The sequence below is a fragment of the Mytilus trossulus genome, chromosome 5, assembly GCF_036588685.1.
Source record: "Mytilus trossulus isolate FHL-02 chromosome 5, PNRI_Mtr1.1.1.hap1, whole genome shotgun sequence".
In the NCBI taxonomy this organism is placed as follows: Eukaryota; Metazoa; Mollusca; class Bivalvia; order Mytilida; family Mytilidae; genus Mytilus; species Mytilus trossulus.
In genome coordinates, this window is record NC_086377.1 from 7,088,143 (window position 1) to 7,114,923 (window position 26,781).

Here is a 26,781-nt window from a genome sequence, read left to right on the forward strand (position 1 = left end):
ATGTCGCAGATGGAAATTGAATGGAAGAATATGGGCAAACAGGGGTATATGTCCGGACCAGTGAGAATACGTTTATTTTTAGTTGGGATTTTCCATCTGACCTATGACGCAATTGGGGTTACACTCAGAATTTATGATGGTAACGTATTTATAGCTATAAAACCACAGTATTCTTTGAATGTGACCAATGGTTTTATCCATTAATAATTGTCAATATTGTTTAAATATTTTAGAGGATGCAACCGATAGAGAATTGACAGATTTAATGCAAGAAATGGAAGTGATGAAATTAATAGGATGCCATGAAAATATCATTAATTTCCTGGGATGTTGTACACAAAATGGTAAGTGGTGTACTTTAAGGGTTAAAAACGATCTTGGTCCAATGGGCAGCACTTGTTGTCTGTCGTCCATATATTCAATGTCTGTTAACTTTTTAAAAAATCTTCTCCTCAAATTACACAGGACCCATGCTCTGAGAAAACCATCAACTGCCCCCTGTCGGATTTGCTCCAAATGGTTTAGTTTCAGAGATATATACAAAAATCTGCATTTTACCCCTATGTACCATTTTTATTCATGTGGGCCATGAGGGTTGGAAGGTGGGGTCATCTGATACATTTTTTAAAGAAAAAACATATTAATTATTATGGTCAAGTATGGTTAAATGTGTCTCAGTAGTTTCATAGAAAGAAGATTACCCACACATATCAGATTTGCTCTAGGTGTAATACCACCATTGATTTTTCCCTATTAAAATTGAAAAAGGAAATGGGGAATGTGTCAAAGCGACAACAACTCGACCATAGTCTTTGTTAAATTTGCACTTTTAGAAAAAATGTCAGAATTTATCTTTGTTACAAATAAAGATATACTTGGCATGAGTAAAGTTTTATCCTGTCCAGTACTATAGAAAAAATTTAACATAACATTTGATTGCATACAAGAAAATAACCATCACTGGAACTTAACCAATCAAATTTCTCCACTTATTCCACCCCCTTAACACAGAATTGTCAATATTTTGATTTAGAGCTGGTAGAAATTTCTAATTAATTTTGATATTATTTGTCTCACTGGTTGTCACTGTGTCTAAACCACACCGGCAGAATTTGATCGGACTCGATGGTATCTAACGTCCGGCACAATGACGGAACATCAATAGACAGAAGAAAGATAGGTTTCTCCTTATTTTCTTATTTTTTTAATGATATCGAAAAATATATATACATATACAACTATTTTCTATTGTGAGATGCAATATTTTCTACAACCGTTCTATATTAACGGAGAAATAAGTCAAAATGCATGTCAAAATGACGAATTGAATGAACCTTGCCTCGAAATTGTTTAATTTCTCTTTAAATTGTTCACATTGTACGGAAAGAAAGGTACGGGAAGATAGATACTGACACAGAGATTGCAAAACTAGTCATTATGAGCATCTCAATACTTGTATTTATGTGTATGGAACGAAAGAAATGGGTCATGTCAAATAAAAATACACCGGTTTCGTCATTGTTGTTTACTACACAACACCCGGTTTCGTCTATATATATCACCCGGTTTTTCATATTTTTTCAAAATCAACAATTTATGAAAAGCAACGTTAACACGGATCTGAACATTGTCTTTCGAAAGAATTTAATATAATACCCATAAAGTAAACTTGGCGTGTTTACATTTATTTACATAGGTAATTATAGTACTACACATTTTCCTAATGAAAGTCATATCCGGTATTTCACTGATCTTCAAACTAATTTTAAATGGAATATAAATACTCAATAGCAAACACTGATATCTAATTATTTTTTTAACATTAACATTATGATATTATTTTTATATAGGTTTTAAGATACATCGCAGTATGTGACCCCCATTTTTTTTTACAAAGAAAACATAATTAACGCTTAAAAACAAAATTTAAAACATCACCTTAAAACATCAGCAGAAGTTAAGATTTATATTACTAAGAAGTGTGTAAAGTTTGATGCTATAATGATTAACCATTTTGAGATATGGCGCGACATGTTAAAAAAACACACTCCTGTTTTACCTACAAAGTTCTGTAACTCAAAAAGATTTAATTTGATTTTCACTAAAAGGTTTATAAATCGTTTGACCATTTCAAGAAATAACTTTGTTAAGTTTCATGAAAACTAGATAAGCTGTTCTCAAGTTACGGTGCGACATGTTTACGCTGGACAGAAAGATGGACGGATAGCTAGACGGATGGACGGACGGACGGACCGAATGACTGATAGATGAAGGAACGGACGGATGGAAGGACGGATGGACAGACGGATGTATACAATAATACGTCCTGTCAAAATTGGAATGGGCGTGTAAGAACGCAAAAAAATGAAAAAAAAATCGTAATTAAAGGTCAATAAGTTTTATTAGGATATCGCCCAAGTCGATTTATTTGTATATTTGTCTGCCTTATCATTTTCCTATATAACTTTTATATATATTAGAGAAAAATGTATAGAAATCGATAAAAAGAACTTGATATTCGGCATTTATTATAATAAACATAATCCAACTCACATAATCCGATTTCCCGGGTGTCCCTGTTTTCTCATTTCTTACAATATTTTAATTCGTTATACACTTTATAAGATAAGTGGCGAATTTAGATGACGTATAGGTTGCACGCCCCGACCCCACCTTCGGTTGCCAAAACTATATTGATTCCTGTATTTAACGATTTTGTAAAGAAAAAAAAATCAAAATATTGTTCGACTCGCTACGCTCGGCGGTATGTACAAGTTGTTTGAAATACGCCCACTTTGAAATAAACTGAATCCGTCTGTCCGTATATATTGTCAAAATATATTGACCAACGTCAGTGTACGATCATCATAACACAATGGCGACAGTACAGACTCGTTTTTATTTTTAATAATGTTAACAAAATAATTATTATTGAATTTTATCGATGACCTAAAACTATTTTTATACTAATTTGTACATAGCAGTATAGTTACAATTAGTGATAAATAAATTTTATTTTAATGCATGGTAGTTGTAATCCTACATTCTATGTCGATTATGCATGCATATACATTTGTCTTATCGTCAACGTTTATCCTTAAGAAGATTTATTTTTAACGATGGTAGAAAAGATTACACACATGGAATGATTAGATTACTTATAAAGGTGTCCATTCTTTTGTGCGAGAAAATCACATATCAGTTGTGTGTTTCGATTTTTAAGACCGTAAACTTTAATTTCAAGTTTAAACATGTTCAACATATTTTCCGATAACTCATATAGAAAACGTATATTTAAAGAGCTTTAATCTCAATATGCTGTTAAAAAAGTTCGGAATGCAAAGTAAAATTAAAATATTTGAGTTCTATAAGAGTAGGAATTTGCTTATTATTTATTTGAATCTGAGACTCATATAAATAATAAGCCGCTGTCCGGTGAACGAACTTGTTTTCAAACGACCCACAAAACTCCTTTTGAACAATGAAATTAAATAATCAATTATAATGTTATGCGATTATGATTTTTTTTATTTGACCAAACCGGGTTATGCATTTTGAAATCTATGACGAAACCGGGTTGTATACATTGACGAAACCGGCCAGTTCCATTTTGACATGACCCATTTCTTTCGTTCCATACACAGAGTTACAATTATTGAGATGCTCATAATAACTAAATTTGCAATCTCCGTGTCAATATCTATCTTCCCATACCTTTCTTTCCGTACAATGTGAACAATTTAAAGAGAAATTAAACAATTTCGAGGCAAGGTTCACTCAATTCGTCATTTTGACATGCATTTTGACTTATTTCTCCGTTAATATAGAACGGTTGTAGAAAATATTGCATCTCACAATAGAAAATAGTTGTATATGTATATATATTCTTCGATATCATTAAAAAAATAAGAAAATCAGGAGAAACCTATCTTTCTTCTGTCTATTGATGTTCCGTCATTGTGCCGGACGTTAGATACCATCGAGTCCGATCAAATTCTGCCGGTGTGGTTTAGACACAGTGGTTGTACACTTCACTGTAAAAATCTTTTTGAGAATGAGCAGGTGCAATTTTTTTCAATTTGAATTCTAAAAGAAATGCACTACGAAATAACTGTGTGGGCCTAAGAAATAGATTCCGGAAATCTAGATTCTGTACTTTAGCAACTTTCCTGAATGATTTGCTGGCTTCAATTTGTCAAACTCAATCAAAGTAAAGGATTTACATCTTTAGTTTACAGAAATTCTTTTAAAATGTCATTTTGGCATTCTACGGCTATAATAAGCATTTTAAAGCAGTTTACATTTTATTTCTAAGTGACATGCTGACTTTCTATCTGACAGCTTTATTATACCTGATATTTGTGTTTCTGTGCTTAATCAAATTTAATAAACCATTTGTGAACTCTGAATATAGAGAAATGTAGATTATCACATAAAAAAGTGCAGCATATCTTGTATTCATGGCTCTGGTTAAATGGCCTAATTGATGTATGTGAAATGTGAAGAGCTTTGTACATCAAATCTGTAGTCTATCACAAATATTTCACTAAATCTGTAAAAAAAGCACTATATTCAGTACACCTAGGCTACCATATTTTTATGCCCCACCTACGATAGTAGAGGGGCATGATGTTTTCTGGTCTGTGCGTCCGTCTGTCCTTCCATCTGTCCGTCCGTCTGTCCTTCCGTCTGTCCGTCCGTTCGTTCCTTCCTTCCTTCGTACCTTCAGGTTTAAGTTTTTGGTCAAGGTAGTTTAAAAAAGAAGATGTGGTATGATTGCCAATGTGAGAACTAGACAAAAGACCAAAATGACACAAACATTAACAATTATAGGTCACCGTACGGCCTTCAACATGCAATGAGCAAAGCCCATACCGCATATAGTCAGCTATAAAAGGCCCCGATAAGACAATGTAAAACAATTCAAAGGAGAAAACTAACGGCCTTATTTATTTTAAAAAATGAACGAAAAACAAATATGTAACACATAAACAAACGACAACCACTGAATTACAGGCTCCTGACTTGGGACAGGCACAAGCATAAATAATGTGGCGGGGTTAAATATCCACCTGCATTGCAGAACACTGTTCGAGACTAGAATCGTTAGTTACTTTAATTATCCTTTACTTGATCGCATGCATTTTTTATCTACTTGCATGAAACTTTTATCAACACAATCTTATTCTCCTGCCTACGAATCCCTGTTTTATTTTGTATTCTATTGTATTTGATGTAACGTTGTATTAGAAAACGTCACAATACTCAAACGTCAAGCCAAACCATCGCACTTCAGCGAAAGGACCATCATACTTCAGCGCAGACCATCCCACTTCAGTGTGGCCATCAAATTTCAGCTTGACCATCCCACTTCAGCGTCCCCATCACACCTTCAAGTACTACATATATATTACAATGGAAAAGTTGGTCCTTCATATAGCAGCTAACAGTAATAGAAACTTTGTATTTTTGCAACATCAGAAGAACAGAAATTAGTAGATTGATTAATATGGGTTTTTTTTTAAAGTCACATGAAACGAGTGACTGGTGAAAAATAAAGTTTATCCAATTCTTGAACCAATGCATGTATATATCATAAACTTAGTCCTCTGTGCACATTTTTTATGGAAATATATCATATAATTGTCAATTTTTTTTCTTTCTGTCTGTTATGATTTAACAAATATGGAAGCTCATTAAATGTCATGTTTTGACTCCGAATTTTACCTTGTCACCTTATAGTAAACAATCAACAAAAAAGCATGGATATGTTTTACATGTACAATCAAATAATAGTTTATTTCAGTGACAGAATCATGCATATTGCCATCACAGGATTTTTACACAATGGTTCACCCTAAGGTCACTTTGCATGCGGAAAATACGTTGGCAAATTGCTTCCTGGAAGCAATCAATTAAAAAATGTAAATTTTTTCTAAATGTGGACAAATTAAAGAATTTTCTTCAGAAAAAAATATATGTACCTAGGTTTAATAATGAAAACTATCCATTTTGTTATAAAAAAACATTTGCATGTTTTTTTTTAAATTTGAGGTTTCATGACTTTAAAGTTATTTATACAAGGATATCAAATATGTAATCTGATGATAATAAAGACATGATAAAAAGTAGACATATATGTGTACATGTGTATTCACAATTGTCAATCTTAGGTTAACCATGTTTTCTTGAAAACTATGAAGAAATTGTCAGAAAATTGTATAATTTCAGGGCCATTATATGTATTGGTTGAACTTGCTCCACATGGTAACATGCGAGACTACTTGAGATCAAGAAGACCACATAATTCTGCAGGATACAAAAAGCAAGATTTAGAAAAAGGCTCATTCAAACCATTAACAGAAAAAGACTTGATATCATATGCCTACCAGATAGCCAGAGGAATGGAATACCTGGCATATAGAAAGGTTAGATTTAGATTTAAACTTTTTTGTGAATAATTTTAGTTTATAGACCTTTAATGCTAATTTATTCTTTGATTAAAAAGATAAGAGTTTTTATTATGTTATTAGAACATAAAGAGAATCTTCATAGCTTCATGATATTGTGCTTTTTGTCTAGCCTTCGACTTTAGTTGAAAAAGTGAGACATAGCAATCCTACATTCCGTCCACGTCAGCGGCAGCTGTGTCCTCAAATATTCACTCTGTGGTTTAAAGTTTTTAAAATTTTAATAACTTTCTTAAACTATACTGAACTTCTACCAAACTTGGACAGAAGATTGTTTATGATCATAAATGAAGAAGTGAATTTTGTACAAAAAAAAGTCCATTTATTCCGTATTTTACATACAAATGGACTTAAATTTTCTGCGGTGAAATATTACAATCACTCTGTGGTTTAACTTTTTAAAATTTTTACAACTTTCTTAAACTATACTGGGTTTGTACCAAACTTGAACAGAAGCTCGTTTATGGTCAAAAGATAGTATCCAGAAGTCAATTTTGTAAAAATAAAGTTCCATTTTTTCCATATTTTACGTATAAATGGACTTAAATTTTCTGCAGTGAAACATTATATTCACTCTGTAGTTAAAGTTTTTAGAATTTCAATAACTTTCTTAAAATATCCTGGGTTTGTACCAAACTTTGACATTAGCTTGTTTATGATCATAAAACAGTAGCCAGAAGTAAATTTTGTAAAAAAATAAATCCATGTTTTTCTGTATTTTACTTTTAAATGGACTTATTACCCGGCCACGTCCACTTGTATTTTTTGTCCATCTGATGAGTTAAGCCTTTTTCAACTGATTTTTATAGTTCGTTCTTATGTTGTACTGTTATACCACTGTCCCAGATTAGGGGGAGGGTTGGGATCCCGCTAACATGTTTAACCCCGCCACATTATTTATGTATGTGCCTGTCCAAAGTCAGGAGCCTGTAATGCAGTGGTTGTCGTTTGTTTATGTGTTACATATTTGTTTTTCGTTCATTTTTTTTCATAAATAAGGCCGTTAGTTTTCTCGTTTGAATTGTTTTACATTGTCTTATCGGGGCCTATTATAGCTGACTATGCGGTATGGGCTTTGCTCATTGTTGAAGGCCGTACGATGACCTATAGTTGTTAATGTTTGTGTCATTTTGGTCTTTTGTGGATAGTTGTCTCATTGGCAATCATACCACATCTTCTTTTTTATATTAGATCTTCCGCTAGGAAACAACACATTCACTCTGTGGTTTAAGTTTTTGAAATTTTAATGACTTTCTTATACTATTTCTAATTTGCACAAAATAGATATAGGAAGATGTGGTGTGAGTGCCAATGCGACAACTCTCCATCAAAATAACAATTTATAAAAGTAAACCATATGCATTATAGGTCAATGTACAGCTTTCAACCAGGAGCCTTGGCTCACACCGAACAAACAGCTATAAAGGGCTCCAAAATTACTTGTGTAAAACCATTCAATCAGGAAAACCAACGGTCTAATATATATAAAAAAAACAAGAAACGAGATACATGTATAAATCACATAAACAAACGACAACATCAGATTCCTGACTTAGAACAGGTGCAAACATTTGTAGTATGATTAAATGTGTTAATGATACCAAACCTTCTCCCTTTTTCTGAAACAATAGCATAACATCAAAACATAGAAAACCACACGATAAAATATCAATTGGAAGGCTTATAACTCAATCAAAAAACATAAATTAGCACACTATGAACGAATAAATTTGAACTGCGATACCTGAATGCAAATGTACAGTTAATAAAATATTAGGGACAAACATTCAAGGCCAAAAAGCAAACAAATAAGTCCAAACAAAGCCATGGCAAGACACCACCATGAAATATTTAACCCTTCGAAAATAATCACTTTTTTGAAGAAAAAAAGAAGTGAAAATTAGTAGATATTCCAAATAATCAAAGCTGGTTTAAAAAATCAAATCAAGACAAGATCCATATAAAATAACAAAAAAACATTATGAAAAGTATCAACAAGTTATATTAACAAGAAAATACATTTGAGAGTACTGACAGCTAGTTAAAAGCCAAAAACAATTAATAATAGAAAAAATCATGCATCAGAGACTGTATTTAAGCTTGTTTATGATCAAAAGCTAATATCTTAAAGGAAATTTTGTTTAAATGGTCAGTTGAACCCTTAAGGAGTTATTGCCCTTTATAGTCAAATTTTTTTTTAACAATTTTCATTAAACTTTGGTAAATTTTGTTTAATTTTACAAAATATTTTCCTCTCTAACAAATGGGCCAAGTTTATATAGAAAATTGTAAGTAGCAAGAATGTTCAGTAAAGTAAGATCTACAAACACATCACCATCACCAAAACACAATTTTGTCATGAATCCATCTGTGTCCTTTGTTTAATATGAATATAGACCAAGGTGAGTGACACAGGCTCTTAAGAGCCTCTAGTCTGAATTTTTTTTGTTAGCTTCATATTTGGTAAAAAGCTAAACTGAAAAATGCATATTTTGTCAGCTTGTAGTGGTAAAAAATAATTTCTTTGTGATTGCTCATATAGAGAATAGATAAGTAACACTAGAGCACTCCTTGTATGGACAAAGAGGTCAAGTTTAAGTATGATTTAATAGTTTTTGTTTTTCTATTACAGTGTATTCACAGAGATTTAGCTGCAAGAAATGTGTTAGTTGCTGAAGATGTCCTAAAAATTGCAGATTTTGGTTTGACCAGAAATCTTACCAATGTGGATTATTACAGAAAGACTGGAGATGTAAGACATTTAAAGCTCACCTGGCCCTATGGGTCAAGATAGCTTTTCTCAATACTTTGTGTCAGTTGTCTGTCGTTGTCATTGTCCATTACTTTTTACAAAAATCTTTTTCTCTAAAAACTAATAAACCAAATGTTACCAGACTTGGACTTAATCACTATTGGTATTAGTTCAGAAAATTGTGTCTTAAATTTAAGACCCTGACTATCAAAAATGTCTGTCATGGCTAAAAATATAACAAAGGGGTAAAATGTAGTTTTTGGCTGATATCTCTGGAACTAAAACATCTACAGTAAATCTGAAATGAGTTGAAATGTTCATCAGGCTTTGTTCTATCTGCCCTGAAATTTTTGAACAAAAACTAAAGGTGTAATACGACCATTGATTTCCCCCAATCAGTCTGTTTAATTTGCACTTTTCATAAAAAATTTGACATGACATTTCATTGCATATAAGAAAATAACCATCACTTGAAGTTAACCAATCAAATACCCCCTTATTTAATATGTGTTATACGCTTTAGTAACCTCAAGTTTCCAAAAAATTCTACTGAAACCCAAAATAAAAAGTAATGGTTTTTTGAAATACCAAAGATAAATGTTAACCTCCCATACATGTTTAATGTACTGTAATAAAATATAGGATTAATTACCTGCAACTGTCAAATTCAAGGGAACATACTTTATGCCCCAGTTTTCCAGTCTGGGCATCTGTCTGTCTGTTCTTCCATCTGTTCTGCTCCAGGTTTAAGATTTTGAAGTCCAATCAACTTGAAACTTAAAACACACTTTCCCTATGGTATGATCTTTCTAATTTTAATGCCAAATTAGATTTTTACCCAATTTCATGGTCCATTGAACATAAAAATGATAGTGCAAGTGGGGCATCTGTGTACTCTGGACATATTTTTTGTTAGAAAATACATTGAAATTAAACTATGACACATGATTCGGTATTAGCCAATCAACTAATTACTATATAATGTAAGGTATAAAAATAAGATTTCAGTTCAGTTAAGAATTCAACACAAAGTATTATAAATTCATATTGTTAACATTATGTTATAGATAATGCTTATTTTAAGGTTTTTCTTGTCCTAGAACACCCTGAGGGGTGTCAGGATTGATCAAATGAAAGACCGACCGTAGGGAGGTCTTTCTCTGAGCAATCCTGACAACCCGAGAGGTGTTCTACGACAAGAAAAACCTTAAAATATGCATTATCTGACTTATATACCGTCAAAAAAAAATTAGTTTTTACAAAGATTTGCAAAATTTAGTATCCTATTTTACCGACAACACTTAAGTGGGATATTCCTTTCTAATGCGTTCAGGTTTTAATACACCCTACGACTCAGTTAGAATGTGAAATAAAACTCACAAATTAATCTAGATATAAACCTTTTAAAAAATATTATCCATACACAATAAGAATATTACTGCATACCTGTCAACCTGTGACGATGAAAATGCAGGTCATGACCTGCAGTGAAGAATCAAATCTCAGGTCATAACGCGTACGAACTTTTTCGAGCTGAATTTCAGTATTTATGGTACATTTTCTTATAATGTATATCAAAGATACCAAAACATCAATGCATGTTCACTTTGTTAAGTCATTTTAAATCTTATTAAATATTATTTCATTGCACATTTAAAGATTGTTATAAATTTGTGTAACTCAGTCTTATGTGCTTTACTTTTTGAGAAAAAACACTACAATCATCAAACACTAGAATTTAATGTAATTCTTAAATGTTAGAACCATAACTCCTGAACGGTAAAAGTCAAAATCGCCATTATTGAACTTGACCTTCATTTAGTTGTCAGTAACAACATATTAAAATTTTAAAAGCTTTGGTTGAACGGTTCATGAGTTAATGCACGGACAACATTTGATTGCCGCCCACCCGCCCGCCAGACTGCCCGCCCGCCCGCCGTACATCCCCAAATCAATAACCGACATTTTTGTCACAAAAATCCGGTTAAAAATTGTTAAAAAATAACCACTTTTCCGCGATAGAAATGACATTTCAAATAGAAAAAAAAACCATACCCCTCCCCCTTTTCCATAAACTAAGTGGTACAATAAGTTACTTACAATGTGTCTTGTATTTGTCATACACCGTTATCGGATGGTAACAATACATTTGTGTCTTACTTCATGCAGTTACAGTAACATACCTGTCAACTGACCCGTATTCTGCGGGTGTGACCCGAGATTTTCACAATTCTGAGGGATCACCCGGAACACCCGCCAGGTCATTGAAATAACCCGGGAATTCCGAAAATGACCCGATTTCACCCGTATTTCTTAGCCTTGAGATTGATTTCATAAGTAATATTCCTTTGAAATACCGGCAAATTCGTAATTCTTCCATGAACAGAAAGTTCATCTAGCTATGTAAACTGTCAAATTAAGTGACCCATTAAGTGCATGTACGCATGAACTGTTCTACCAAAGCTTCCCAAATTTTAATATGTTGTTACTGATGACAAAATGGAGGTCAAGTGTAATAATGACGATTTTGACTTTTACCGTTCAGGAGTTATGGTTCTTGAAAGATTGAAAAATGGAGTTTCCAGTCGTGTCTGTGCATTTACACATGAACTGTTTTACCAAAGCTTCCCAAATTTTAATATGTTGTTACTGATGACAAAATAGAGGTCAAGTTCAATAAAGACGATTTTGACTTTTACCTTTCAGGAGTTATGGTTCTTGAAAGATTGAAAAATGGTGTTTCCAGTCGTGTCCGTGCATTTTCTCATGAACCATTCAACCAAAGCTTTTGAAATTTTTATATGTTGTTACTGATGGCAAAATAGAGGTCAAGTTCAATAATGACAATTTTGACTTTTACCGTTCAGGAGTTATGGTTCTTGAAAGATTGTAAAATGGCGTTTCCATTCACGTTGTTGCATTTACTCATGAACCATTCAATCTAAGCTTTTCAAATTTTAATGTGTTGATACTGATGACAAAATGGAGGTCAAATTTGATATTGACGATTTTCACTTTCACCATTCATCAGTAATGGTTCTTGTGATATTGCCAGGACACAAATAAATATTAATAAATCCGGTTTGCTGTCGTTGTGACAGCCTCTTGTTGGTTATTATCTTGAATATTATTATAGATACAGATAAACTGTTAATAGCAAAAATGTTAAGCAAAGTAAGATCTATAAATAAGTCAATTTGACCAAAATTGTTAATTGACCCCTTAAGGAGTTATTGCCCTTTAAAGACTTTTTATCACAATTTGTTCATCATGTTGACTTACTTTAAAAAAATCTTCTCCTTTGAAACTGCTGTATCAATTTCAGCCAAACTTAGGCTAAATGAGTTTCAGAGTATCTAGTATAAATTTTATATTTTATTTCCTTGTATGTCAAGAAACATAGCTCCTATGGCTAGAATAGAACATGGGAGAAAATGATTTTTAACCGGATTTTTGTGACAAAAATGTCGGTTATTGATTTGGGGATGTACGGAGGGCGGCCGGGCGGTCGGGCGGGAGGGCGGCAATCAAATGTTGTCTGTGCATTAACTCATGAACCGTTCAACCAAAGCTGTTAACATTTTAATATGTTATTACTGACAACTATACGAAGGTCAAGTTCAATAATGGCGATTTTGACTTTTACCGTTCAGGAGTTATGGTTTTTGAAAGGCGGCAATCAAATGTTGTCCGTGCATTAACTCATGAACCATTCAACCAAAGCTTTTAAAATTTTAATATGTTATTACTGACAACTATATGGAGGTCAAGTTAAATAATGGCGATTTTGACTTTTACCGTTCAGGAGTTATGGTTCCTGAAAGATTGAAAAATGGAGTTTTCATTCGTGTCCGTGCATTTACTCATGAACTGTTCTACCAAAGCTTCCCAAATTTTAATATGTTGTTACTGATGACAGAATGGAGGTCAAGTTCAATAATGACAATTTTGACTTTTACCGTTCAGGAGTTATGGTTCTTGAAAGATTGAAAAATGGAGTTTCCCGTCGTGTCCGTGCATTTATGCATGAACTGTTCTACCAAAGCTTCCGAAATTTGAATATGCTGTTACTGATAACAAAATGGAGGTCAAGTTAAATAATGACGATTTTGACTTTTACTGTTCAGGAGTTATGGTTCTTGAAAGATTGAAAAATGGTGTTTCCCGTCGTGTCTGTGCATTTTCTCATGAACCATTCAGCCAAAGCTTTTGAAATTTTAATATGTTGTTACTGATGACAAAATAGAGGTCAAGTTCCATAATGACGATTTTGACTTTTACTGTTCAGGGGTTATGGTTCTTGAAAGATTGTAAAATGGCGTTTCCATTCACGTTGTTGCATTTACTCATGAACCATTCAATCTAAGCTTTTCAAATATTATTATTTCAAAATGTTGATGCTGATGACAAAATGGAGGTCAAATTTGATATTGATGATTTTCACTTTCACCATTCATCAGTAATGGTTCTTGTGATATTGCCAGGACACAAATAAATGTAAATAAATCCGGTTTGCTGTCGTTGTGACAGCCTCTTGGTTTTTTTTGCTTTTGAAGAAAATAGGACAATTCAAAGAACATTTAAATAAATTGAAAAGCCAAAATAATCATTGATGAGAGATTTAACCAAAAAAATTAAGGTGAGCGATTCAGGCTCTTGAGAGCCTCTTGTTATTTATGAAAGTCTGTATTAAAATTCATCTCATGTATATGATAATGTTTCTTTATTGTAGCGATAAATTAACAAAGCTTCACGTTATTTGTTTCTAAAATTAAAATGCGGGCAATGAAGGTTTCTTTTTCATCTATCATCGATTGAACTTTAAAATATAAATTTCCAAATCAGCAACAAAAAACTATCAGACGAATAAAATTTTGAAGTAAATTATAGATTGCATTTTTATAAAGGAAAATAATGACCTCACACAGGTTATTATTTTATGCCTTTGAGCATATTTCATTGAAACATGGTATCGTCAGGGTTGATTCTGAAAAAGAATGACCTGTCGTTCTGAAAGAAAATAACTCCATATAGGTATATAAAACCTAAACATGCATATATACTTTGGCCATTGGATTTTAAGCAGCCATCATGCAATAAGTATTAATGGATAATGTTTTTATTGCAGGGTCGACTACCTGTGAAATGGATGGCTCCAGAGGCATTATTTGACAGAAAATATACTTCCAAGAGTGATGTGTAAGTTAATTATTCAAGTTGTTGTTTTCACTTCTAACAAAAATACATGTTAAATGTTATCTTCAGAAAGATATAAAGTCAGGGGCGGATCCAGCCAATTTAAAAATGGGGGTTCCCAACCCAGGACAAAGGGGGTGTTCCAACTATTTGTCCCCATTCAAATGCATTGATCTGCCAAAAAAAAGGGGGGGTTTCAACCCCCGAAACCCCCCTCTGGATCCTCCAATGTAAAGTTGATTGTTTTAAAAACATTAACAAAGAACAAAAAATTTGTTTTTTGGTGTTTAAATGCCACATTATAAGTACTGCTTTTGGAAAATTTAGTTGCTGCTATTTTTTAGCTCACCAGCTTTTGGCCCCATGTGAGCTTATGCCATCACTTGGTGTCTGTGGTCTTCTGTCTAGATTCATATTTCAAAAATCTTATCCTCTGAAACTACTAGGCCAAATATCTTCAACCTTTAAATAAATGTTTCTTAAGGTATCTAGTTTATAAAAGGTGTCAAATGCCTATTCTGGCATATTTCTCAAAAACTAAAGCTTTTACTTAGCAAATCTGACATGGCGTAAAATTGTTCAATTCGTCAAGATTTATCAACCCTGAAATTTTCAGACAATTTTTAATAACCCATTATTGGGCTGCTGCCACGCAATTTTTGCAGTTTTCATACAACCGCAAAAATTGTGAATTTTTTGGTTGTACATGTATATAGGTATCATGTTGGCCTCGGCGTCAATGTCGTCGTTGTTGGTGTCCGAAGACATTTGGTTTTCGCACTCAAACTTAAGTAAAAGGAAATAGAAATCTATGAAATATATACACAAGGTTTTTGACCACAAAAGGAAGGTCGAGATTGATTTTGAGAGTTTTAGTCCCTACAGTTTAGGAATTAGAGGCCAAAAACAGGTCCAAAATAAGCATTTTTCTTGTTTGTTGCTCAATAACCTTAGTATAATTAAATGGAAATCTATGAAATTTTAACACAAGGTTTATGACCACAAAAGGAAGATTTGAATTGATTTTGGGAGTTTTGGTCCTTATCAATTCGGGGCCAAAAGGGTCCAAAATTAAACTTTGTTTGATTTCATCAAAAAATTAATTATTTGGGGTTCTCTGATATGCTAAATCTAACCGTATATTCAGATTCTTTATTTTTGGTCCTGTTTTCAAATGGGTCTACATTAAGGTCCAAAGGGTCCAATGCTTTTCAAGTGTGAAAAACATCAACAAAATTTATACATAATCGGGAATGTCCTTCTTAAAATACTCTTCGTCTCACACCGTAACTATATATAATACTTTAGCTATTTGACCAATGATGTATAAAAAAATTGAACAAATATAATGTCATCTTTCCTTATTTTTTAATGTAATTATAAGTCTGTTTCAACTGGAAAGAATACCCCTAAAGCGGACAAGCAGTTTATTCTTTAAATTGCTGTCATTGAATATCAAGAGAGAAAATAAATTCTGAAATTGATTTGAAACTTTGATACTCTATAGTTTTCCTGGGAAATATTCACATCCCTCAAGGATTATTAGTGTACTTCTAGTTGCGTACATATTACATACATGTCGGAACAATTGTGATGATGATGAATTTCTTCCTTTTTTCAAGAACAATCTAGTTGATATATAAATGTCCATAACTTCGATGAGCCAAATAAAGTTATTTATTCCATAATGGTATTATTTTAGTAGGTTTATAATCCTGGTACCTTTGATAACTATCTCTATATGAATTGGATTTTGAATAAAAAAGCATATTCACCTGAGAAAGTGTTATTCACCGCGCTAAACGTCACGCGCTTTTACATGCAACGTTATGGTAAAATGTTTCATGTACAATTTGATTTTTGTCGAGCCTGCAACTTTTGTTGCAGAAAGCTCGACATAGGGATAGTGATCCGGCGGCGGCTACGGCGGCGGCGGGGTATTAGCTAACTTCTTAAAAGCTTTATATTTTAGAAGATGGAAGACCTGGATGCTTCATACTTTGTATATAGATGCCTCATGTTACGAAGTTTCCGTCAGTCACATGTCCAATGTCCTTGACCTCATTTTCATGGTTCAGTGACCACTTGAAAAAAAAGTTCAGATTTTTTGTAATGTTGAATTCTCTCTTATTATAAGTAATAGGATAACTATATTTGATATGTGCGTACCTTGAAAGGTCCTCATGTCTGTCAGACAGTTTTCACTTGACCTCGACCTCATTTCATGGATCAGTGAACAAGGTTAAGTTTTGGTGGTCAAGTCCATATCTCAGATACTACAAGCAATAGGGCTAGTATATTCGATGTATGGAAGGACTGTAAGGTGTACATGTCCAACTGGCAGGTGTCATCTGACCTTGACCTCATTTTTATGGTTCAGTGGTTATAGTTAAATTTTTGTGTTTTGGTCTGTTTTTCTCATACTATATGCAATAGGTCTACTATATTTGTTGTATGGAATGATTGTAAGGTGTACCTATCTAGCGGGCAGATGTCATGTGACCTTGACCTCATTTTCATGGTTCAGTGGTCAAAGTTAAGTTTTTGAATTTTGGTCTTTTTATCTAATACTATATGCCATAGGTCATCTATATTTGGTGTATGGAAATATTTTATGATCTTTATGTCAGTCACGCATGTTTTATTTGACCGTGACCTCATTTTCACGGTTCATTGCACAGTGTTAAGTTTTTGTGTTTTGGTCTATTTTTCTTAAACTATAAGTAATAAGTCAACTATATATGTTGTATAGAAGCATTGTTAGCTGTACATGTCTGCCTGGCATGGTTCATCTGACCTTGACCTCATTTTCAAGGTTCCTTGGTCTTTGTTTAGTTATCTTGGTTAATGTTAAGTTTATGTGACAGTTGTATTAAAGCTTAGCTTTATACTTAGGACTATCAACATAATATCAATGATTAGTATAGAAGGCGAGACATTTCAGCGTGTGCACTCTTGTGGTATATGTTTGGCATTAAATACAGTTTCTTTTCTCGGAATATGGAATAAAACAATTACTGTCTTTTGTTTCGGTAAATATGGGGTTTAATTGACTTTTGAAAAACTGATATTCACTTCGACCGTCGGCCTCAGTGAATATCAGTTTTCCAAAAGTCAATAAAACCGCATATTTACCTCATCAAAAGACAGTAATTGTATAATATCGACCTGTATTTAAATCTCTTCTTCTTTTTCTTCTTTTTGTATACAATAGTCTATCGACATTTGATGATTACATACTGTTGGCATACGTGGACTAGTCATTTTACAAAACTTTTACCCCAATTTACGCAAAATGTATGTTTCTTTCTTATGCTTTATGTAAACATGTATATATTTTAATTTGCGCTATAGTTCCTTAACTTATTATCCAGGCATATATACGAATGGTCGACAAGTGCGTACATTTTTTTAAATCAATATTTCTGGCATGTTCCAATCTGTCCTTCACCATTGACAACAAGTATATATTACATTTTACCAAATTTACCCTTGGAAAAAATATGTATATAGATTTTTACTTCATCAAATCTGTTGGTTTTTTTTGGTATTATTTATATTTTTATAAATAATTTTCTTTTCACCAGAAATGTTATTCATAAACAAGCGTATGAGTTTAGTAATGACTATATATTATATCACTTTCGGACACGCAAGATAGAGATGTATATTATACACCTAATAGTTCAAAATTGAAAGATATAAGTTATCGGCCGTGTACACTGATCAATACCCTAAGAAGTGAAACGATGCATGCATTTGCAAGCTCGACAGGAAATCGCTGGAATACCTGGACGTGTCACCTCACCCCTTACAATACCTTTAGCCATGCGGGTGATCAGTGGAGCGAAGATCCTAATTTATTTGAATCAAGTTTATTACATAAAAGAATTATGAACTAATTAGATTTTCAAAAACAATTTAAGTTTCACGGAACACTTATTTATGATTTGAAATTTGACTTTTTTACTTTAACTAATTCCAATATTATCAGTCTAAAAAAACCAGATCATGGTTATTTTAAAAAAAATAAGAACATTTTCCGTATCAAGTTAGTAACTAGTCGGATTAAACAACTGTACGATTGATAACTCGAATAATTCTGCGCCCTCTAGCGTCCTTATAGCCTATCGTTAATGTAGCAATCAGAGATTAGACGGAGATCAGCGGAATATAACGACTGACATTATTTAGGTTATACGATTGACAAGATATCGACACGCAATTACGACTACATTTGGTTACTGTAGTTTTGGTCCTTAGACATATCATGGGTTCAAATCGGCAAAGGTGACAAAATGGCCGAACGGAGAGAATTGATACTCTAAATTTAAAATCGATGGTGATCTCTTATCTAGCAGAATAAAACTTTAATATCTATGAATTTGAGCATTTTTATACAGAATGGACATAATATCAATTTTTGATTTTTTTGCGAAGTTTCCCTTTAAGGTCCAAAGGGTCAAAAATTAAACTTTGTTTGATTTCAACAAAAATTGAATGTATGGGGTTCTTCAATATGCTGAATCTAACCATGTATTTAGATTTTTATACGACCGCAAAAATTTTAATTTTTCGTCGTATATTGCTATCACGTTTGCGTCGTCGTCCGAATACTTTTAGTTTTCGCACTCTAACTTTAGTAAAAGTTAATAGAAATCTATGAAATTTTAAAGCAAGGTTTATAACCTCAAAAGGAAGGTTGGGATTGATTTTGGGGGAATTAGGGGCCAAAAAGGGCCCAAATAAGCATTTTCTTGGTTTTCGCACTATAACTTTAGTTTAAGTAAATAGAAATCTATGAAATTTTGACACAAGGGTTATGACCACAAAAGAAAGGTTGGGATTGATTTTGGGGATTTTAGTTCAAACAGTTTAGGAATTAGGGGCCAAAAAAGGGCCAAAATAAGCATTATTTTTGGTTTTCGCACAATAACTTTAGTATAAGTAAATAGAAATCAATGAAATTTAAACACAAGGTTTATGACCACAAAAGAAAGGTTGGGATTGATTTTGGGAGTTGAGGTCTGAACAGTTTAGGAATTAGGGGCCAAAAAGGGGCCCAAGTAAGCATTATTCTTGGTTTTCGCACCATAACTTTAGTAAAAGTCGCTTTATTTTTATTTCATTATAAACTAGAGATCATTCTGATTTCAGTGATATCTAGTTTTATACAAGTATCTTTATTAATCCTTCCACCACTAAGGGTCACTCATGCATAGTCCCTAAAATATTATGTCATAGAAAAAAAACTGTTGATTGCACCCTTGTGTAGGTGCACTCAACTCCAATCTTAATTAACTAGGGAAAAGTGCCATTATTGGATATTAATAAAAACATAAAAAAGAGAACTGTTTTGAACAGAGGATTTTATTTTATAGCCTAAAATACTGAAAGATTTGAACAAACAGTGAAATGATTCCAGATTCTAAAGAATTTGTGTTAGCATTTATAAGAAACATGATGTAGATGTTCTGGAAATTAAGTCTTACGAAAACAAAGGTCAAAAGACTGATACTATAGTTTAATTCAACTTGTTTCATATTGTACTGTACAATGCACGCCATGTGACAAAATCCTCGCGTGTAAACTGTTAAAAAAGCGTGTATTACACGCGAATATCATGTCACTTGACATGTATGCCTGTACATCATCTTAAGGTGGTACCTAACACTACAGGGAGATAACTCTGTAAAATCAGCAGAACGTTTTAATGACGTTGTGTTCATAAGGGAGTATTAAGCTTCTCAATGATCAAAATAAGTGTTTGTCAAACTGCTATATAACCAGTGTAATTTTTCTGATAAAACAGTTGGTTCAAACTTTTTGAAATTTTTATATTTTTGTCAAAGGGTCAAAGTAAATACTTTGTCAACATTTTAAGAAAATTAAAGGAGCCAAATTAATTTTAGTTAAAGTGTTGGGTACCACCTTAACGAATTTATATCACAGGTTCTACAGCAGTAATATTTCCCCCAAAAAAAGGCCTTACAGATACTTTATGATGACTGATTTTTATAGGACCTTGCTTCAAGTAAAAAAAAATTGCAAATATGGTTGAAATAAAAGCATATTTTGATTCACTAAGTAATTTAAATTTATTCATAAATATATTAATCCTTGTTCTTTACAATTTTAATCTTTTTTTCATAGTTGGTCCTATGGAGTATTGTTGTGGGAGATATTTACACTCGGAGGGAATCCTTATCCATCTGTACCTGTGGAAAGATTATTTGAACTTTTAAAAGAAGGTCATAGAATGGGCAGACCTCCATATGCTTCAGAAATAATTAATAAAACGATGCAGTCCTGTTGGCATGAGAATCCATCAGGGCGACCATCTTTCAATAACCTTGTTATTGATTTTAATCAAATGTTGACCTCTATGGACAACAGAGGTGAAGTAAGTATTTATTCTATAATTATGGAATTATCAGAAAAAATAAATAGTCAAAATGGTTTTTTTTATAAATTCATTTAAAGTTTGATATTTACTTTATAAATCTTGTTCCCAAATATATGTCTATATTATACAAATGTCAGTGTAATTTTGTATGTATTTTCTGTTAGGCCAGGGTTTTTCAATTTTGCTGGTTTACATATTTTTCACATTAAAAAGTCAAGTTGGTCGGTAGGAAAAAAAAGTAAAAAATATCTTTCAAGACCACAAATATGTAAAAAAAAATATGTTTCACATTTCTAGCAATATGAGTGGTATGCTATTTTGTCATCATTTCTTAAATTCGTTATCCTTGAAATATAATTACTCAACAGTTATAAACAAAAAATGCATGGTATTCTCATCCAAGTTTTGTCCACAGACAAAGACAACATTATATTGTCATTTCACAAACAGATCCTCATAGTTGTCTTCCTGGAATTCATCAGTTGTCATGCATTCCTGTTTGAATATCAATAATGTGGTCATTTTAATAAATTTCCTGTTACAAAACTTTGAATTTTTCGAAAAACTAAGGATTTTCTTATCCCAGGCATAGATTACCTTAGCCGTATTTGGCACAACTTTTTGGAATTTTGGATCCTCAATGCTATTCAACTTTGTACTTGTTTGGCTTTATAAATATTTTGATATGAGCATCACTGATGAGTCTTATGTAGACGAAACGCGCGTCTGGCGTACTAAATTATAATCCTGGTACCTTTGATAACTATTTGATATCCAAAAGGAAGATTTTTATTTTTTTATTACTTATGAAACAAGAAAATTCCAAATTATTTTAACTTTAACTTGACGACTTCCATGTTTTGACAGGTTCATTTAATCTTTGAGATGATACATCTTATGGAATTATGACAAAAAAGTGAAACAAACTTATTGTTATGGGTTTTGAACACAGGTTTCTCTCATCAAAATTATTTGGCTATTTTTAGCTCACCTAGCCTGAACTTTTACAAAAATCTTCTCCTCTGAAACTACTGGGCCAAACTTAACCAAACTTGGCCACAATCATCATTGGGGTAAAGTGTTTAAAAGATATAACCAAAATGGCCTCCATAGCTAAAAATAGAACATAAGGGTAAAATGTAGATTTGGCTTAAATCTCTGAAACCAAAGCATTTACATCAAATCTGACATGGAGTAATATTGTTAATCAGGACAAGATCTGTCTGCCCTGACATTTTCAAATGAATCAGACAACCTGCTTCTAAATTAGTAGTTTTAAGTAATGAACTCAAAATCGTTCAATTTTTTTTATGTCATGTTTTGAAATCCCGGATATGCGCAGAAATGTACAATGTACTTTCTTTTTCCGGTCTCGTTTGTATGAAACTTTGAGTAAAATATATATTTATCAGTCTAGTATAAAATAGGAAGGAATGCGCAATACCAATTTCATTTTTAATAATTCCTTGATATGAAAAAACGTTACCTGATGATAGCGTTTCTTTGTTTACATTGCATATGACGTCATAATTAAAATAACGTCACAACTAAAATCCTTAACAACAGAACCAAAATCGGAAACGTTACGGTATTTCCGTTTCTTTTTTTTTAACAAATGTTTAAGTTACAAAAAAATAATTCATACAGACTTCGTCCCCATTTACAGGTAATGCCTGCCTCATATTAGTTTTAAGTAAACTTTGCCATTTTTAGCTCACCTGGTTTGAAGGGCCAAGTGAGCTTTTCTCATCACTTTGCATCCTGCATCGTTAACTTTTAACTAAAGTTGTAATACTTCTTCAAATATATTTTTTTTTATTTCAGGAATATCCAAATCTAGATGAATGTAACAGTATACATCCCATCATATCATCATGATCATAGTCTCTCTCATGTACGAGGCATTCACTGACAACTGTGTTTTATACTAATAGGCAGTGATTGTTTCATTATCTCAATCATCTAGATCATCTTCCACATATTGAATTAAACTTGACTTAATTGTTCAAATAAAACAACCATGCATCTTATTCAATCTCATGTTTTTACAACAAGTGCTATATAGTGATCAAAAAAAAAGTTTTTGTTGCTCTAATGTGCAACCTCATTGACACCAAAGACAAAGAAATAATACTAGTATTAGAAATCCAGTGTCTGTGATTTTTTTTGTGATTTGTGTTGACAAGGATAAATATGTTTAATCATGTAAAGTACAGGAACTTATTTCAAATGGAAATGTCCAAAGTTTTTGATGGGAATTTATATCAATTGTGACGAAAATGCGTTCAAATGACGACAAACGAACTTCAAATTGTGATCTTTTGAGAAATAATGAAATTCAAATGCGAACTGTCCGGGAGTATTAAACAAATTATTTAGATCAAATGACGAAACTATACGTCTGGTTGTTGAAATGCCAACTGACTAATTTTACAGCAAAAATGTTGTTTTATAGTTATGATCTGTAAAATTTTCATCATTTTTCCACATTTTCTATATTAAATTTTACAACAAAATTAAGCTAACAATACACAGGATTGTCAATATAGTTTTTTCTGTTTTATCATTCTGAAAGTAGAAATTATGCAGGCACAATACTGTTTTTTATTGGCTCATGCTTTGCAACATTATACACTATTTTATATATGATTTTGGTTATACTGTTGAATTACTTGAGTATACATTTCAATGAATACAAATTTTGATTATTTAGAAGAATGAAAATAAGTAGAACTTGGACCTGTGTATGCAAAAAAATGAACGCTCTAATTGAAAAAGATAATTAAGTTTAAAATACAATTTAAGACATATAACACTTGGAAAAAATGATGTGCAAATATAAAATAGAAGATGTGGTATGATTGCCAATGAGACAACTATCCACAAAAGACCAAAATGACACAAACATTAACAATTATAGGTCACCGCATGGCCTTCAACAATGAGCAAAGCCCATACCGCATAGTCAGCTATAAAAGGCCCTGATAAGAAAATGTAAAACAATTCAAACGAGAAAACTAACGGCCTTATTAGGAATGATGAATCAAACAAAACAAAAACAGCCTGTGTCAAATGGGTACAAATCATGCAATGGAACAAAGTATTAATGTAATCATGATACAAATTATGGACCACTTGGTGTATATAACGTGACGGTACCCAAATTGCACCTATTTTGACAGTTTTTTCACCTACGTTTTTTTATGATAAAGACAAAAATTTCCATTCTGTGTTTATTTTGTAGCCGTATCCTTCTTTATTATAGAAGTACACCAATTTCATTTTTAATCCATATGGAATCATAGAAAAATTGGTCTAAACTGACCTCCAAACCATCAATGATTCTGAAATGAGGAGTACCCAAACTGCATCCATGCTTAAATTCGCACTGTCAAAATTCTAATAACAGAGCTTTTTTTTAATTTCTTCAAATATTTTGAACAATTGGATATTTGTCAATGTTTACTCTTTATTTTTTTTTAAATGGATACTTGTAACATATTGTATTTGATCATTTTAAAAAGATGACGTTTTGATGACGTCGCATGGTGACGTTTCAGTACATTTTGCTTTTTTAGTAAACACTTCACCTGTTGATAAATACTGTGAACGTTTTGTGCATATCTAAATAGTTTTACCTATGTTGAAAGATGTGCATAGTATCAAATCATAAAAATACAAATAGTTTACGGTCTCTAGGAAATCTTGGTAGATTATTTTTACTATTTTGGCTTAATAGGTGCAATTTGGGTACTCGGTGCAATTTGGTTACTGTTACGTCATATATATATGACCAGTATGTATTATTATGTTGATGCAGTATATTTACAATTAGTAAATTTTATGATTCTGAAGTACAGTGTTTATTTTTAGACTTGACAATCAAATAATGTAAATGTTTTCTATTTGTGTTCATTGTTAAATTTTGGCCAGGTGATGCCATCTGTTACTTACATTTTATTTCACTTGTTAAAACCTTATGTATCAATGTTGATCCTCTTTCATGGTTTTTGTTGAGCCTGCGACTTTTGTCGTTGGTTGCAGTGTCCACAAATATTCACTTTGGGGTTAAAGATTTTAAAATTTCAATAACTTTTCTTTAACTATCCTGTATTTCTACCAAATTTGTTTAAACTTTGCAATTTTGAATTTTATGCAGTCATGTTAAAACTGGGTTACTTCAAAGAAAAAGAGGGAAACATGCTCTTATGCATATAAGTTGATGTATTTGTGCCTGTACTACAGTCTTTACCATGCCCAACTTTCTGGTTCACTTTGGTTTAGTATAATTTTGATTATTTTTGTCAAATAAGCTTTGACTGTGTAAATTTTCATTTAAATTCATACATGTGTACATATTAAAGAATCATAGCAGATGCAGTTTAGCAAGAGGAAATGAGAAGTTTAAGGTAAATGAAATGTGTTTAAGACAACCTTATGCTAAGCTTTTATCCACACACGGTACCAATAATAGCCAATTGCCTAAGGTTGCTAAATTGACCCGAATCCCCAGGTGGTAAAAGGTGGGACTATTTTATTGAGTTCCAAAGTTATGGTAGGGTGAAACAACCTCCTTTATTCTGCAATGCATAAAAAAAAATCCCCTCGGGAAAGGTTTTGTCCACACTTAGTACAAATGATGGGACCAAGGCGGGTAAGGTTTTATAAGGTTTAAAGTTTGGGTAGTGTTACCACCTCCCACCTTTAATTTATCAAAAATTCCCTATGGCACAGCTTTGTCAACAATAAGTACAAATGATAGGGAATTACCTAAGGTTGTTTGGACCCAACGACCAAGATGGGTAAAGTGTTTTAACTTTTTTATACGACCGCAAAAATTTTAATTTTTTGGTCGTATATTGGTATCACGTTGGCGTTGTCGTCGTCGTCCAAATACTTTTGGTTTTCGCACTATAACTTTAGTTTAAGTAAATAGAAATCTATTCTATGCAATTTAAACAGCAAGACCATAAAAGGAAGGTTTGGATTGATTTTGTAAGTTTTGGTCCCAACAGTTTAGGAATTAGGGGCCAAAAAGGGCCCAAATAAGCATTTTCTTAGTTTTCGCACTATAACTTTAGTTTAAGTAAATAGAAATCTATGAAATTTTGACACAAAGTTTATGACCACAAAAGGCAGGTTGGGATTGATTTTGGGAGTTGATTGAGGTGCCAATTTGGGGTAGGGTGACCCTACCACTTCCCCTCTTTAATTTATAAAAAAAATCCCTGCGGCAAAGGTTTTGTCCTCATAAGGTACTTGTACAACTGGTAGGTTATTGCCTGGACCTATAAACCCAGGTGAGTTAAGCTATGGAAATATTTTGATTGAGGTCCCAAGTTAAAAGAATACATGTCAGTTTTCAAATCCCATGTACAGAATAAGGATAAATCATGGATATCTAAAAAAGAGGGACGAAAGATACCAGAGGGACAGTCAAAATGCCAACTAGGTTCAGGTTTTGCTTTTCTTATTTTAAATGCTTCATGGGAATATAATATACAGCATTTTTATATTTAGAGAGCTTATATTCTTCTGCATTTTTTAATCTCCTCTATAAATAAAACTAACCTTTGAAGTACATTATCATAACATTAAAATAAATTGCAAAAAATACCAAGTGGTCCAAAACAAGATATTTATAAATATCTTCGAAGTTGGGATTGAGAACTTTGTTTTCCTAAAACATATCTTTTTTGCAGTTAAGCAAGGTACTTAAATTGAAGAAAATACAGTTCTAAAATTAACATTGTTGACCTCAAGTAAAAATTGAATGTATAGTAAAAAAAACCAATAGAGCTGAAAAACGCTCAGTGGTCAATTGTGTGATTGAACAGTATTGAACATTTATTGAACATGTAAACATTTTGAGATGAACAGTTTTCGAATGATTTAATGTATTGTTATTCTTATCTGTTATTGATTATAGTATCTAATAAAAAAAAATATAAATCTTT

The 26,781-nt window shown here is 32.4% G+C and overlaps 1 protein-coding gene across 1 annotated transcript; it reads left to right on the forward strand.

The window, feature by feature from the left end:
• Positions 1 to 26,781, forward strand: LOC134717540 (fibroblast growth factor receptor 2-like). Its single transcript, XM_063580030.1, has 7 exons — positions 1 to 139; positions 234 to 344; positions 6,232 to 6,428; positions 9,103 to 9,222; positions 14,351 to 14,421; positions 20,572 to 20,821; positions 22,649 to 26,781. The coding sequence occupies exons 1-7, from the start codon at positions 1 to 3 to the stop codon at positions 22,700 to 22,702; spliced, it is 942 nt and encodes a 313-aa protein (XP_063436100.1). The 3' UTR covers positions 22,703 to 26,781.

Excerpts from the sequence above, each read along its gene's own strand:
- LOC134717540 (XM_063580030.1), top strand. The coding sequence starts at position 1 with ATGTCGCAGATGGAAATTGAATGGAAGAATATGGGCAAACAGGGGTAT. Across the intron at positions 345-6,231 it reads GGGATGTTGTACACAAAATG|GGCCATTATATGTATTGGTT; the intron begins GTAAGTGGTGTA and ends GTATAATTTCAG. Across the intron at positions 20,822-22,648 it reads CTATGGACAACAGAGGTGAA|GAATATCCAAATCTAGATGA; the intron begins GTAAGTATTTAT and ends TTTTTATTTCAG.